The sequence below is a fragment of the Tiliqua scincoides genome, chromosome 3, assembly GCF_035046505.1.
Source record: "Tiliqua scincoides isolate rTilSci1 chromosome 3, rTilSci1.hap2, whole genome shotgun sequence".
Classification (NCBI taxonomy): Eukaryota; Metazoa; Chordata; class Lepidosauria; order Squamata; family Scincidae; genus Tiliqua; species Tiliqua scincoides.
The window spans coordinates 154,305,455-154,322,458 of NC_089823.1; the positions used below are offsets into that span (position 1 = coordinate 154,305,455).

At 44.6% G+C, this 17,004-nt stretch overlaps 1 protein-coding gene across 2 annotated transcripts in view; it reads left to right on the forward strand.

Moving 5' to 3' along the window:
• Positions 1 to 17,004, forward strand: part of LRRC20 (leucine rich repeat containing 20) — a 137,619-nt gene that overhangs the window by 28,897 nt on the left and 91,718 nt on the right. For both annotated transcript variants that reach the window (XM_066622139.1, XM_066622138.1), the window contains one exon: positions 14,465 to 14,614. In XM_066622139.1, the coding sequence (XP_066478236.1) occupies positions 14,465 to 14,614 (150 nt within the window). The remainder of the gene's footprint in view (positions 1 to 14,464; positions 14,615 to 17,004) is intronic.

The following is a 17,004-nucleotide window of genomic DNA, read 5'->3' on the forward strand; positions in this document are numbered from 1 at the left end:
TGTTTTGTTAAGTGGGATACTTTTTTAAATTCCCATCTCCCCCATGTGTAATTTCCTTGAATACAGTATTCTGAAGTTGAGACTGCCAAAGGAGATCTAGGTAGATTATGCAATCATGATTTAGCTGACTTTAATATTTACTAACACATGAGGGCCCAATCCTGTCCAATTTTCCAGTGCCATTACTGCAGTGCCTATGAAGTATGTACTGCTTCTTGTGTTGGGGAAGCAGTCACAGAGGCCTCCTCTAAGTATAGAAACATTTGTTTCCTTACCTCATGCCAATGTTGCTGCTGCGCTGGTGCTGGAAAGTTGGATAGGACTGGGCCCTGAGTCTGTCAACTGAATTACAACTTTTGCAGTCAACTACACACAACAAGGAATCAATCTTGTGTAAATTCAGACTGGACCAGCAGGGGGAGTTACTACCCCATTGATAAAGTTAGAAAGATTTTTACAAATTCTAAAGGCCTCTGCATAAGGAGAATTTCTTATGGTTCTCAAAGCTTTTAGCACTGGGACCCACCTTTTAGAATGACAGTCTGTTGGGACCTACCAGCAGTGATGTCATTAATCTGGAAGTGATGTAATGGCCAGAAGTGACATCATCAAGCAGGAAAAATGTTAACGGCTCCCATTTGATCAAATCTAAACTAATTAAGGGCGCAATCCTGAGGCGCCCAAGGGCCGGCACAAGTCCCTTGTGCTGGCCCAGGAGAGTGGCAAACGTGCCGTAAGGTCCAAGGAGACCCATTGGGGCAAAGGTGCCTTACCTGGAGATAAGAGGAAAAATTTCCCCTTGTCTCTGGCTGAGCTGCCTTGGGCCGCTATCTTGTGCTGGATACAGTGCAAGCCTCTTGGCTTGCCTGTTCTAGCGCAGGGTAGGATTGCATCCTAAGTAAATTAAGAATTTGTTAAGTATAAGTTTAAAAATTTGTTTAAAATAAAGAACCATCCTAACTCTCCCAAACAGTGGATGATCCGTTTAAAATTTTTTTCCCAAACATCCCAATGGCTACAGTCCTATCAACACTTACCCAGGAGTAAGCCCCATTGACTATCATTGTTAAAAGCATTTACACAGTAGCCTGTTAACCCATTTCTGCCCAGCCCAAGGGTGTATGCATTTTATTCCTGTTCGGTATGTGCAACGTTGGGCAATAATGACTTACAAGAACAGATACGTAATATTTTCTCAAATGCAGTTGCATACCATGGTAGCATCCAATCTAATATAATAACAATAAAATACACATTGAAATGAATGGGGACTCGCCTGCAATTGGTTTGCAACTCACCTAGTTGGTCCTGACCCACAGTTTGAGAAACTCTGATTTTATAGACATTATTGTTCTAAATATTTATATACTACTTTTCAACAAAAGTTCATAAAGTGGTTTACAGAGAAAGTCAAATAACTAATTGGCTTCCTGTCACAAAGGGGCTCACAATCTAAAAAGAAGCACTTAAAAAAAACACTTTTAAAACACTGATGAGCACTGCTTGCCTTCACCTCTTGGCACAACATCTATCATGCTCAAAGTGATATGTTGGCCACAAGTTGGAGCAGTTAAGTGAATACATGGTATAATGGAAATGCGCAAGATCCATCAAGGAGATCGGGTGTGGTGTCAACAGTGGCTCCTTGTTTTGGCAGGTAAGCATGGGGTTAATGCCAGAGCCTTAGATTTCAGTGTGTGTGCAGCACAGCTGCAGCCACTTGGAGGAAACAAGGCCCTCAGGGTTAAAAGCAGCACCTGGAGGAAGAAAAGGGTGTGGGTGTAGAAGGAAGGAACATAACATAAGAACAGCCCCACTGGATCCCGCCTTAGGCCCATCTAGTCCAGCTTCCTGTTTCTCACAGCGGCCCACCAAATGCCCCAGGGAGCACACCTGATAACAAGAGACCTGCATCCTGGTGCCCTCCCTTGCATCTGACATAGCCCATTTCTAAAATCAGGAGGTTGCACATACACATCATGGCTTGTAATGCATAATGGATTTTTCCTCCAGAAATTTGTCCAATTACCTTTTAAAGGCATCCAGGCCAGATGCTGTCACCACATCCTGTGGCAAGGAGTTCCACAGACTGACCACATGCTGAGTAAAGAAATATTTTCTTTTGTCTGTCCTAACCCTCCCCAACACTCAGTTTTAGTGGATGTCCCCTGGTTCCGGTGTTATGTGAGAGTGTAAAGAGCATCTCTCTATCCACTTTATCCTTCCCATGCATAATTTTGTATGTCTCAATCATGTTCCCCCTGAGGCACCTCTTTTCTAGGCTGAAAAGGCCCAAATTTCATAGCCTTTCTTCATAAGGAAGGTGCCCCAGCCCAATAATCATCTTAATCGCTCTCTTTTGCACCTTTTCCATTTGCACTGTGTCCTTTTTGAGATGTGGCAACCAGAACTGGACACAGTACTCCAGGTGTGGCCTTACCACAGATTTGTACAACGGCATTATAATATTAGCTGTTTTGTTCTCAATACCTTTTCTAATGATCCCAAGCATAGAATTGGCCTTCTTCACTGCCGCCGCACATTGGGTCGACACTTTCATCGACCTGTCCACCACCACCCCAAGATCTCTCTCCTGATCTGTCACAGACAGCTCAGATCCCATCAGCCTATATGTGAAGTTTTGATTTTTTGCCCCAATGTGCATGACCTTACACTTACTGACATTGAAACGCATCTCCCATTTTGCTGCCCATTCTGCCAGTCTGGAGAGATCCTTCTGGGGCTCCTCACAATAGCTTCTGGTCTTCACCACTCAGAAAAGTTTGGTGTCATCTGCAAACTTGGCCACCTCACTGCTCACCCCTATCTCCAGGTCATTTATGAAGAGGCTGAAAAGCACTGGTCCCAGGACAGATCCTTGGGGCACACTGCTTTTCACCTCTCTCCATTGTGAAAATTGCCCAGTGACACCCACTCTCTGTTTCCTGGTCTTCAGCCAGTTCTCAGTCCAGGAAAGGACCTGCCCTCTAATTCCCTGACTGTGGAGTTTTTTCAGTAGCCTTTGGTGAGAGACCGTGCCAAGCGCCTTCTGAAAGTCCAGATCTATAATGTCCACGGGTTCTCCTGCATCCACATGCCTGTTGACCTTCTCAAATAATTCTAAAAGGTTTGTGAGGCAAGACTTACCCTTACAGAAGCCATGCTGATTCCCTCTCAGCCAGGCCTGTTCGTCTGTGTGTTTTGAGATTCTATCTTTGATGAGGCATTCCGCCATCTTACCTGGTATGGATGTTAGGCTGACCAGCCTATAGTTTCCCAGGTCCCCCCTCTTTCCCTTTTTAAAGATTGGTATGACATTTACTATCCTCCAATCCTCTGGCACCATGGCCGTTTTGAGGGACAAGTTGCATATTTTAGTCAAGAGATCAGCAACTTCATTCTTTAATTCCTTAATAACTGCTGGGTGGATACCATCAGGGCCCGGTGACTTATTGGTCTTTAATTTATCAATGAGGTCTGAAACATCTTCTCTTTCAACCTCTATCTGACTCTATTCCTTGGTCAGGACGGGCCGTTCAGGCAGCAGTATTTGCCCGAGGTCTTCTGCTGTGAAGACAGATGCAAATAACTCATTTAATTTATCTGCCATCTCTAAGTCTCCTTTTATTTCCCCTTTCCCTCCCTCACTATCCAGAGGGCCAACCGCTTCTCTGGTGGGTTTCCTGCTTCTAACATATGAAGAAGCTTTTATTATTCCCCTTAATGTTGCTGGCCATGCGTTCCTCATAGTCTCGCTTGGCCTCCCGTATCACCTTCTTACATTCCTTTTGCCACAGTTTATGTTCTCTTCATTAGGGCAAGACCTCCATTTACGGAAGGAAGTTTCCTTGCCCTTAACAGCCACTCTGACTTAGCTGGTTAGCCATGCGGGCACCATCCTGGACTTAGTCAAGCCCTTCTTCCTTTGTGGTATACACTTCCGCTGGGCCTCTATTACTGTTGTTTTAAGCAGCCTCCATGCACTCTGGAGAGATTGGACTCTTTTTACCTTCCCTTTCAACCTCCTTCTAACCAGCCTCCTCATTTGAGGGAAGTTCACTTGCCAGAAGTAAAAGGTTTTTGTGAGAGATTTGTACGGTATTCTTCCCCCGACATGCACGTCAAAACGGATCGCAGCATGATCACTGTTCCCCAATGGCTCTGTAACATTGACATCTCTAACCAGGTCCTGTGTACCGCACAATATTAAATCTAGAGTCTGTTAGAGTTGCAACCCTTTGTCTGGTAAAGAGTTGTATGGAACCTTGGATGAGCAGAAACACAAAACAGTATACACCAGCAGAGTTCTTTGAATGCAGTGGTTATATTTCAGAGCAAGGGTTATCACAGGTAGAGTAATCAGTAAACAGTCCTAGTCAGCACGATGAGCAGTCAGTCCATAAACAACAAATCCAAATCAGTTTTCCAAGATACACAGTCAAAGTTCATTCCATGGTCAGTAACAACATGTATATACTCACATCCAGCCTCCCAGGTTACTGGCAGCAGTTCAGTAGTCTCCTACTACACTCCTGCTGCTGCACTGGAAGCTCAATAGACCAAACATTAAGTAGTTGGAGTGGCCAATCAGTGTAGGCTAAGCCACACCCAGGGTGAGGCAGTCACAGGTGTTTGCTGATCCTGCTGACTCCAGCAATCTACACCTGTTCCTGAACCACCTTGTTGGCTGTGTTTCTGCCTTATCCAGAACATAGACCTGACAGAGTCACCTGTCCTCTGGTGGGCGCTATGACTAACTGCTCTAAGGCACAGTCATTTAACATGTCAAGAAATCCGGTCTCTTTTTTGTGACCAGAACACAAATTGACCCAGTCTATATGAGGATAATTGAAGTCCCCCATGATTACAACCCTGTCCCTCCGTGTCACCTCCCTGATCTGTTTCCTCATTTCAAGGTCCCCTTCCGCTTTCTGGTCTGGAGGACGATAGTACGCCCCCAGTATTACATCACTCCTCAGGCCTGATAATTTAACCCACAAAGATTCTGTGGTGGAGTCGGACCCGCTTTCAATCTCTACTTTGCTGGATTCTATCCCTTCCTTAAGGTAAACGGCCACCCCACCTCCAACACGCCCCTCCCTATCCCTCCTGTAGAGTTTATAGCCCGGGATTGCAGTATCCCACTGATTCTCCGCATTCCACCAGGTTTCTGTTATGCCCACTATATCAATGTTTTCCCTTGTCACAAGACATTCCAGTTCTCCCATCTTTGCTTGGAGACTTTGGGCATTTGCATAAAAGCATTTGTACATGGAATGCCCCAGGATGGGCTGCTTATTAGCTCCTTTGTCCCTGCATCCACTCGTTGTGCCAAATTGTTTATCACACCCCATCATGCTACCATTCCCAATTTCTTCTCCTACTCTGCCTTTACCTTGTTGTTCTCTAACCTTCCCATCCTTGTCCCATAGGGATGAGGAGTCCCGAACCGGATGCCCCTCGGCTCCTGTCGGCCTTCCCCCAGGGATCAGTTTAAAAGCTGCTCTGCCACCTTTTTAATGTTATGCACCAGCAGTCTGGTTCCATTCTGGTTCAAGTGAAGCCCGTCCCTCTTGTACAGGCCTCTTCTCAGACTTTTAGCTCTGGGACCCACTTTTTAGAATGAGAATTTGTCAGGACCCACCAGAAATGATGTCATCACCAGAAGTGACATCATCAGGCAGGAACATTTTTAATAATCCTAGGCTGCATTCCTACCCGCACATACCCAGGAGTAAGTCCCATTGACTATCATTGTTAAAAGCATATGCATAGTAGCCTGTTAAAAGTACAGAGCTATAACATTTTCCCAGATGCATTCATTTACCATCATTAGTATCAAGTCTAATATCTTTTAGATATTTAGATAAGTCTAGTATCATTTACCATTCATTAGTATCAAGTCTAATATCTTAAAAATAAAATATTGAAATGAATGGGGACCCACCTGAAATTGTCTTGCAACCCACCTAGTGGGTCTCGACCCACAGTTTGAGAAACACTGCTCTAGACCAAATTTGGAAAGGGATGTGAGGCCTCCCTGTGGGGGAGGGGAGGGCCCACCTGGCCTTTCCGAGGGGGACCCCCTTATGGAGGCCTCAGAACAGTTCACCAGAAGAAGGGGGGGTTGTGTCACCCGGTTCCCCCTCTTTGGGTTGGCAGCATTTGCCAGTCAGGAGCAGGGGCTGCTGTCAGCAGATCCTCCTGTCTGCTCTTCTAACTCCCAACTGCCTTGTCATCCCTGGCCTCCAGGTTTATGTAGGGCAGACCCCTCCCCTTCGGCCCCTCCCCTTCCCTCACAGGGATGGTACAAAATGGGCCTGTCTCTGGGCCTGCCCTTCCCTGGGCTTACCACAACTCCTGCCCTTTCTCTCTCTGTTTCCCTCCCACCTCCTCTCACCTGGAGTTGCTAGGGTTGTTCCTGAGAAGGCTGTTGCCTCTGCTCTGGTCCAGAAGCCTCCTCTCTGGGTAAGCTGGGGACTTGGGGGAGGAGGGGAACCCCGACAAGGGAATTTGGCAAAACACATGGCTGAGTAACTTCAAGCAAAGAACACCCCAAAAGAGTGTGGTCTAGAGGACAGGAGGTCTGGTCTAGAGAGTAGAGCCTCCGATAGCCCGAAGATAACATCAGAAGGTCGCCAGTTCAAGGACACCGGCAGCTCCCTGAACAGCTGAGAATGGCGAGACCTTGAAGCAGCTGACAAGCCAAGCTGAGTGATTCCACCTGCTCTTGGTGTGAGCAAGAAGTGTCTTGGCTACCCTCCATGTGAGAGATGGAGCTGCTGTCAGCCTGCGTGGGAGAACTGGAGGCCAGAAGTGAGACCAAAGCAGGAAGATCCGTTCTGAAATGTTGTTGGTTCTTGAAAAAGAGAACCTCTATGACTGTAAAAATCCCCTTGAGGGATTTAGAAATGCCTGCCTATGTAAACTGCCTTGAATAAAGTCAGAGGAGCAATCTGATGACCAGAAAGGCGGTATATAAATACCTAGTTGTTGTTGTGGTTGTTGTTATTAAAGAGGATCTGTAAGACACCATTTTAACCTAGTGAGAACAGAGAGGGCAATTCTGAATTTGTTTAGAAACAGTATTTTAGGGCGCAATCCAGAACAGCAATTCCAATCCTTGCGCTCACCTAGGAGTGTAGCAAATGGGAGTGTGGGGGGAAGGGCAGGCCAGTGGGTAGATCGGGCCTAGGAGTGGGTTGGATCCTCACACCCCTCCCTGCCAGTCCACGTTGCACTGGGCTGCTCAGATTTGCATCAGAGATTTCGCTGCTCTGGCAGCTGGCAAGATTTTGCCTGCCTGCCCTAGTGCAGGTTAGGATTGGGCTATTTGCATCTCTTAGGTAAGACTTTTTAAAACGTACAAAATATATGGGGAGTGTGGGTGGCAGCAGAGGTCGGCAAGGTTAAGCACTAATAGAGGGTCCACAGTCACCCAAAGACCAACCCCTGAAGTCCCTGTCAGCAAGAGTGCTTGTGTAAGTCAGCCAAATGAGTGACTTGCCCCATTGACTGTTTCTTCCTCCCTCCCCATCCATAAGTGGTGATCAAAGGCCCCTGTGGTGATTCAAGAAAACTCATTTGCTACAGGGAGGTAGATGCAGCTGCTGCTCCTGGACGTTCCTCTGTCTGCTCTCATAGGTCACTGAAGGATGAGCTTGCAGAGCTCTCTTTTTTTGCTGCCCTGGACATCTCGAAAGGTAAAGAAAAGCAGTCTTTGGCTGCAGCTCAGTGTTGCCAAGAGAGTAACGTCCGGCAACTGACCCATTTTTGCCTTTCCCAGATGCCTGGAACAGGGCAGTTCTTGGCTATTACTGTCTTGCATTGCTGAGAGAGCCGCAGTCTGCAACTGACCCATTTTTACTGTGCATGATTGTTTTGGAAGGTAAAAGGGGACTGTCTGGCCACCTCATTTACAGCAGCCAGCAAAGGGCAGTTTGGGATGACCAGATGGCTGTGTAAATCATTGAATCAAATAGGCCTGTCATGTCAGCCCTAGGTGTTTTTAAGGCCATGCTTGAGAATGCTTAGATGAGTTGTCTGGTCCATCACTGAAAACTACTGCTGGATGGCAAAAGGCATACCCACTCATAGCGTGAGCATCAGAATTGGACTCCCGAAACAGCATAACTAGAGTAGGAAAGGTACTCGGTTAGCCTCATTAAAGGTTTGTTTTGTTTTCAATCTGTACTTTAACCTCCATGCTCTTGCCTGTTTTCTATTTTATATTGTATTTTCCACCCTTGCCTGTTTCCTCCATTATTGATTTTTCTAACCCTTAAAAAAAAATCTTGTACTTTACTGATTTTCTGTCCTGGACTAAGCTTGCTTGGGAGGAATGGGTTGCTATGTATACAGGATTGCTGCTGTCCACTGCTGCTTTTTCCGATTCCCTGGATTTGAGAGCTTGTTGTTAAGGCAACCTCTTTCTGTTTTGGCTTCCTATTCTTGGGTAGTCGCAGTGAATAGACCATCCCCAGGAAGTCCCAGTCTCCCCAGTGAAAGGGTGACTGGAGAACAGAAGCTGCAGTGCCAACCATGAACTGCTGTGCCAGTTTTGCCCTCCTTCTCCACCTCAGGAATTGAGGAGAAAGCTTTAGCCAAAGGTGCCCAGAACCTGAGACCGATGCTGCTGGGGAGAAGCAGACATTATTTACCATTCAATCACATTTTATGCTGCCTTTCCTCTAAGGAGCTCAGAGTGATGTACATGGTTCCTTCCCTTCTTTTGTCCTCACAACATTTCTGGAAGGCTGAGAGATAGTGACTGGCTCAAGGTCATCCAGGAAGCTTATTGGCTGAACTCGGATTTGAATGAGGTTTTGAATCTGAATCTTCTAAGTCCAACACCAGAACTACTGCACCATGTATGCAATTAATTAAAATATTTCTGAGGAGGGCAACAACAATCAGTTTTTAAAAGCTTACATTTCAAAAAGAAATGGGAAACTTTAATGCATTACATTTAGCAGCCAGTCGCTAAACTGAATGAAAAGGTTTTCAAGGCCTCCTTGAGAACAAGTTCCCAGATCTGGATTTCTCAAAGGAGCTGGCTCCACAATCTTGGGGCTGTTATGGAACCCCTTTTCTGACTTTTATTACTAACTTTGCAATAGTAGGCACTTGAAGTAAATTGTTGTTGTTGGATCTCATTGTGTAGGACGACATATAAAAGAGAAGGCACTCATTCAAATGTCCGGGGCCCAGATCATAAAGGGCTTTAAGGGTAAATACCAGCACCTTGAATCTGACCTGGAAACAAAGTTCTTGTAAGTTGTTGGGAGGGTGTTTCTCACAGGGACTCCCAGCAGTGTTTCTCTACCTTACCACATGTGCCTGTACCACACATGCCCTGGTCCTTCAGCAGCCAGGTGGCTTAAACTTCTGTGATGCAAAGGTGCTTTCTAGGGCGCACTATTGGGCTATGCAATACTCTGTCAGGGTTAGAACATAACCCAGGATAAATTTGCAGACCTGAATAAGGTAGGGCCTAACTCACCAGGACTCAGGTGTAGAGTGAGCCAGCTGATGAGGCATGCATCATGAGACAGGGTGTGGCAGGAGGAGGAGACAGCACCCATCCTGATTCGTGCACAGAGCTTTATAAGAGGCTGTGAGAGCCCTCGTGTGTGGGTTGTTGGTGGTCATGTGTGTTCTATGGTTTGCTATCTCTGCTTTGTTTTGCTATGCTGCTGCTGATATTGTAAATTTGTAAATACAGACTGAAATGGTGATGGATTTCCTTGCGTCTGTGTACACTCTACGTTGTGGGCTGTGTCCTTGAAGCTGCATTCCGCTGGACAAGCAGCTAAGGAGCTACTCCCTCCTCGACATGCTCATAGTGGTGTTGTAATCAGCAGATCCAGTGAGGCATATCGGGGCATAATCGTAACCCCTTATGTCAGTACTGGAAAGCTCTGAGCTAAGGGAACTAATATTCCCTCCTTTGAGGAGGCCTCCGTGTGTGACACCCAACTGCAGCACACGTCGCATTGGCACCGCTATGCCAGTGCTGGAAAGCACTGACATAAGGGGTTAGGATTGCGCCCCCAGCCCTATAAAACTCTTGCCTCCAAGCCATTCTGGCAGTCTGAGCAACTTCTATTAGAGATTAATTTTGGTAACATCTTTCTTTAGGACAAACCAAAATGGTACAAAATTGTGAACAGTTAGCTTTTGAGTGATGAAGAGTCTTGGAGAGCTCTAAAGCTAGCTGCTCATGATTTTGTGTCAGTTTGGTTGGTTCTAAGAAGGGTATTGCTAGAATTCCTTTTGAATTTTTTTTCTTATGGATCAGCATGGCTGCCTACAGCTTTTTTCTTCAAAGGAAGCAACCATTCCCTTGCTGCTTGTGAATTGTTTTTGCTATCTAATGACTTGATTGCTCTGTTAGGGTCCAATCCTATTCTCTCCAGCACCGGTGATACATGTGCAGCACCTGGGGAGGAGAGAGCACTGGTGCTAGGTCAATGCCAGTTGGAGCTGGGCCTTCGCACCAGAAGGATGACACTGAGCCGCTGGTGATAAGTAGCACTGCTGGGCTCTTTGGGGTGGGGGGGGGAGGCATTCTGGGTTGGGGGAGGTTGGATGAGGAAGTGACCAGTGGAGGCCTCCTCCACCGGATCGTATCCCCTGCATCTGTCTGTAAGCCCTACATGGGGTTTCTCAAGTTTGCACCAGAAAAATAGTTGGTGCTGATTTGAGTAGCCCCATTGTGGGGCCTGGGGCTTTCCTGGGGGGGGGGGGGAAGGAGATGAAAGTCATCTTCTCCTGAGGATTCTTCCAGTAGTCTCCTGGGCCCTGCTGGATGCCATTTTGGCACCATTTTGCCATTTTGGCACCACTGCACCTGTTGGTGCCAGGGAGTTTAGGATTAGGCCCATTTGTTGCACCCAAACCAAAAAAGGAGTCTTGTGGCACTTTAAGGACAAATAGATTTATTTCATCATAAACTTTGTGGACAATGTGTGTTTGATGACTCCGATCCATAATAGTGAATGCCATGAAAACTTAATTCATTTTTAAGGTTCCATGATGTTTGCATCCTTCAGTCTCGGAAGATTATGGTATTGTGCTCTGAATGTTGGTTCTGGAACAGAGTGCCCTCTCCAGTGTGCGAAGCCTGGGTAAAGTAGGTATGGAGGATAGGCTGTTACCCATGCAGCAAATCCCCCCTCTCCACGTCGCTGAAATGGTCCAATGGAAAGGCAGAAGCCAATACGGTTGGTTCCAGCAGTGTCTCAGGAGTTGCCAGAACGTGACTGTGTTCAGCCATGAACTGCCTCAGGGACTCCGGCTCTGGATTTTGCCTCGAAGTTGACTCCTGAAGCCTTTTCCATAACTGGATGTAGCCACAAGGCAGTGGAGGTTTGGGATCAGAGTTTTCCTTCTCTCAGATGAGCTGCCTTCCCAGGCTAAAGAGTCCCATCTACCCGGTGGCTGTTTAGTCACCTCTTACGACAAGTACAGCCAAACTGAGGGCCTATTCTTATCCCCAGCCCCCAGGAGATACTCAATACACTTTTGAATATTAGGCTGTTTCTGTGGTAAATGGAGGAGGAAAAGAGGGATTAAGCAGGAACGAAAGCGCCAGGATTTCTGAATAACTGTATTGCAGTTTAATGACTGGATGATTAAAGTGGTGAAAAATGCATTCAATTTTACTTGGCTTTATAATTTCAAAACAGCAGCCTTCTATCATTTTTATATAGCCAATTTTCCTTTAGTATGCATGAGTGGGAGGGAGGGCAAAGTATGAGTAAAGACCGGGGGAAATAAACAACCACTAGGAGTTAGCCACTTCGGGTTCTGATTGTAGACTGCAAGAGCATATGAATGAATAGGGACTAATTACAGGATCGAACACCTATTGCTTATGCACAAACTAAAGCAGACCACTTGATGCTTGGAATTAAGTCAAAGGTGCTAATCTGTCTTTTTTTAATTCCATGTAAGCCTGCTGTGCTTTACTTGGATGAACATGGCTTCCTAGCCTAAGAGTTCTGTTTAAGACGCCTTCCAAGAGCAAATTATACTTTATTTCAGCTCTGGCTGTTCGTCTGAAAAATCCAATAGAAAAGAAGATGGATGGCTTCCAAATTGTTGGCATGGCTGCGTTATTATTATTTTTGATTTAAAATGAAAACAGCATTTTAAGCAGAGCTGGTCCATCCTGAGGCCAACTGAGGCAGTCACTTCAGGTAGCAAATTGGTGGTGGCTACCTGCTTCCATTCCCTCTGTTCCCACAACTTGGGTGGGAAGAAGAAGATGAGGATGAAGCAGAAGAGGAAATGGGGTGGAGATCAGAGAGTAACCACTCTTCTCCACACTTCCTCTTCATTCCCCGGAACCTTTTCCAATCCAGGGAGCAGGAGGAACAGAGGCTGGCAGATCCTTCTGGAGCTCCTCACAATCACTTCTGGTCTTCACCACTCAGAAAAGTTTGGTGTTGTCTGCAAACTTAGCCACCTCACTGCTCAACCCTGTCTCCAGGTCATTTATGAAGAGGTTGAAAAGCACCGGTCCCAGGACCGATCCTTGGGGCACACTGCTTTTCACCTCTCTCCATTGTGAAAATTGCCCATTCACCCACTCTCTGTTTCCTGGTCTTCAACCAGGTCTCAATCCAGGAGAGGACCTGCCCTCTAATTCCCTGATTGTTGAGTTTTTTCAGTAGCCTTTTGTGAGGGACCGTGTCGAACGCCTTCTGAAAGTCCAGATATATAATGTCCACGGGTTCTCCCACATCCACATGCCTGTTGACCTTTTCAAAGAATTCTAAAAGGTCTGTGAGGCAAGACTTACCCTTACAGAAGCCATGCTGATTCTCTCTCAGCCAGGCCTGTTCGTCTATGTGTTTTGAGATTCTATCTTTGATGAGGCATTCCACCAACTTACCCGGTATAGATGTTAGGCTGACTGGCCTATAGTTTCCCAGGCCCCCCTTCTTTCCCTTTTTAAAGATTGGTATGACATTTGCTATCCTCCAATCCTCTGGCACCATGGAGTCGGACCCACCTTCAATCTCTACTTAGCTGGATTCTATCCCTTCCTTAACATAAACATCCCACCTCCAACACACCCCTCCCTGTCCCTCCTGTAGAGTTTATTGTTGACTTGTGTTGTTGCAAGGTTGATAGAGCAACTCAAGACTCAAGAACAACTCGGTACTTCAGGAGTGAAGGTTCACAAACTTTATTTGTTTCATCTTAAAACTTAGCCAAAATTACACAATTCTCAAATGTTTTCAAAAACCAGTAGGGTGTGCTATATCCAGTGTTGGATCACACTCACATAAATCAGTCCAATTAAAATTACTTGACAGGTCTTCTTACTAACATCATTGAAAGAACAGGTGTGAAGACTTCATCTTGGCAGAACTTCAGACCCATGTTCATCCTTCATTAGGGTAGCCTTCTTCGAGCGCCCTATCTTATCTTCTCCTTTTCTATGTGTTAGTAAAGCACTGTGGAGCCCTCGGCCAACTTCTACAAAGCAAAGGTTTTTAAACTTCTAAACTCCTTTTATTGTGTCTCTTTTCTAAAATCAAGCAACCTTTGGTTCCTTAAGAACTACTTCTATGGCTAATATGTCCCCGTATGTGAATTACAATTTAGGGCAAAGATTATTTTGCCCTAACTCTTGCCTATATATATATGTGCCTTTTGCTCTGAAAGCATGAAATAATAAAATATAAAAGTTACAGAGTTTTCCTGGTGGGCACAAGTGTGTTTAACTTCTACCAAGGCGTACATCTCCCAGCCTGATACTGTTATCTAAGCTAAATTCCAAAGTGTATAACACAGCCTTTTAGGCCCCCAAATCGGTCAGACTATCCTTATTGCTTTTAAAATCAAGCAGCTCTTTACCACTGTGTGTATGCTATAGTATTACTGGGCTATCCAGTGGCTTTTACAGTCTAGGATCAAAGGTCACCTTGTCTCAGTGCTGCCTGCTGTGGTTGAGGCCATATTGGCCATTAGTGCTCTTAACAAAGCAGGGAGAGATCTTTTGGGAATTGTAGTTCTCTGGCACCTTTCTGCATGACAGATTATTTCTCCCCAATCTTATCTAGCATACCACCACCGCTTTTATTTTTTTGTTTTGTGACATTCTGGAAGCTAGCAAGTGGGTGTCTGAATTTCATTTTGAAAACATTGTGACTCTCTGAATGAGTACAAGTTGTTTTACTAAAATGATGTGTCTTAAAACAATATTAGCATAGAGTACTAGCATAGAGACTTGGGTTTAATTGAATTTGACCATGTATTTTTACCCCTGCTTTGAGAATACTATAAATTTTGCAACAGTGCAGTATTGCTGTGTCTGCTCCTGACCTTTCTTTTCTGAATAAGGTATCCAGTCCTCGTAGACAGACAATGAAAATATGATGTGATAAAACACGGTTTACCTTGGAAAACTGATTTTGCACACTCTCTCCTCTTTGGTGTTTTGCTACAGATTTGGCAGATTGCAAACTGATGACCTTCCCAATTGCCCTTTACAAAGTCATGAGGCACATCACAGAAGGGATACATCTCATTACGCTGGCCAATAATGAGCTCAAGTCAGTGACCAGCAAATTCATCATCACCTTTAACCAGCTTAGAGGTAGGTGTGTGTCTCTGATGGTAACCACAGAAACAAAGAGCCAATAGTATTTTAGACTTCTTCCACATGTTAGAGATTATATTTTGGATAACTTTCATAATTTCCTACTGGTGTTCCCTAGTTATCAAGACTGTGTATTTATTTTTCACAGTTTTATACCGCCTTTCCTCCAAGGAGCTCAGTGTAGTTCCTCCCCCTTTTTTGTCACAAGAAGTGGGGTTTTGGAAATGTGACTCTGATAATTGTCCATAAGGTATTTTAGGAGCATAGTTAATAGGGCTTTTCCTAAGGATTAAGGCAGGGCTTTTCAAACTGGGGCGTTGCACAACCCAAGCCCCTTGCACAGGCAAGTGCACCCAAGTCCCTGCAGCGCCCTGAGTGGTGCGATCCCCACCCCCTGCCTCCCCACCCCCTGCAAGCACTTACAGTGGCTCAAACTCTCCACGAGAGTTTGAAAACCACTGGATTAAAGGATGAGATGTCTTCTAGAAAGAAAGGTTTCTTCCCCTTTAAGGGAATTGATTTTGTTATGGGGATAAAGCGCAGCTGTGTCGCATTCTTTTAGCCTGGGTGGGTTAGAAGAATGGACTTTTGAGAGTTAGTGGTTGTCCTTCCCTGCCTGTTGAGGTTGACTGCCTGTTCTTCTGAAAAGAAGTCTGTACTAAGCTAGAGTTCAGGTTAGAATTAAATATGTTATAAACTATGGCAAAACCTTTTTCTGTTAAACTTGCCTTGTATGAACATGAAGCTCTTTGTGTGGATTTTGATTGCTTTATATAGCTTTCTTCCCAAACTTTGTGACTTAGTCTCTGAATAAGGGAAGAGTGTTCTGGGAAAAATTTGGTTGTTGGCTCACAAGCTTGTTATTTGGTATTCCTTGACAAGACCCAGGTGAGTGGTAATTTTGAGCCCAACCTTTTTCACAGCCCTCACAACAACCCCTGTGGGGTAGGTGAGACTGAGAGATAGTGACTGGCCCAAGGTCGTTCAGGAAGCTTCATGGCTGAGTGAGGACTTGAACCTGGATCTTTCAAATCTAAGTCCAACTCCCAAACTGCTACATCATCCTGGGTGTATATTATAAAATTACAAACCAGCAATATCAAAATAGAACCAGTGTCATGAAACTATGAAAACCACAAAAAAATAAATTGCAACACTAAAACTGCTATTACAAAATGATCCTCTCCTGGCCATGCTGAGTGGAGTAGATGAGTTTTAATTAATCTTCTAAAATGATCAACAATGATGATGCAAGGTGGCCCTCTGTAGGAAGGGCATTTCTGATTTGGAACTTGGCTGCTTGCCTTAAAATGACATTGGTTATATTTCAGCCTTTGGCCTGTGGAGATTTGCACTTCTCATTATTCAGTACGGATAATACTCTGCGGTATGGAGATACAGGACTTTATGTCCCTTAAAGCTAGTCTGATTCCAACCCTGGCAAAGTTTGACATTGGTGTACATCCATGAATTGGAGCAGAATAATTGCATGCCTTTAAGTAAAGATTTGGCCATGCTCTAGATGTTGCTATGATGACTGTATGGTAAGCTCAGGGTGCTTCATATTATTCTAATATTCTATTATTTCAGTTCTATATGGTGACCATAGAACCAATAGCTGTTAGCAGCAACTTGGCCAGGGGGGTGGGGGAGTATTGAATTTTTTTGTCTCCCTCAAACTTGGAAATGTTGTGTAAGCATGGGATTAATAGGGTGCGCAGTGAAACTAGTATCATATTTTGTAACATGGATAAAGGTTCATCTTGCAGAATAAATTTCCAGAATAAATAAATAAGTTATGCAGTCTGTTCAGGTTGCCAGAGGTGGTAAAACAGAAGATTCTGTGATTATATGGAATACTGCTCACAGTACTGTTCAGTGGACTGTAATCACATTGTCATTTATAAGTAAAATGAATGTTAGTACAAAATGGTGTATCGGGGTAGTAAAAATAATGAAACATCCTATTCTACACAGAAATAAGTTTAGTGCAACTTACTCCCATGTAAGGATTATTAATATTAATAAGTTTATTTATTTAAAATATTTATTTAATATTTATAAGTTTAATAATAACTTTATTTCTACCCCGCCTTTCTTCCCGGTGGAACTCAAGGCGGCTTACAACGAGGTTAAAACAAATTAAAAAACATAATTTAAAAATGGATAAAAGCATATTAACAACATATCATAAAAACAGTAGTCAGATAAAAAAGTAGTCGGGTAAAAAGAGCATAGAGCAGCAAATCATAAAAGAATCAGGCCTGTAACCAGGTATTTTAAAAGATATTAAAACATGTTGAAAAGATGTTAAAAAAGGCCAAGAACTCAGAAGGCTTGTCTAAACAGAAGGGTCTTCAGGCCTTGCCGAAAAGTTTCAAGAGAGG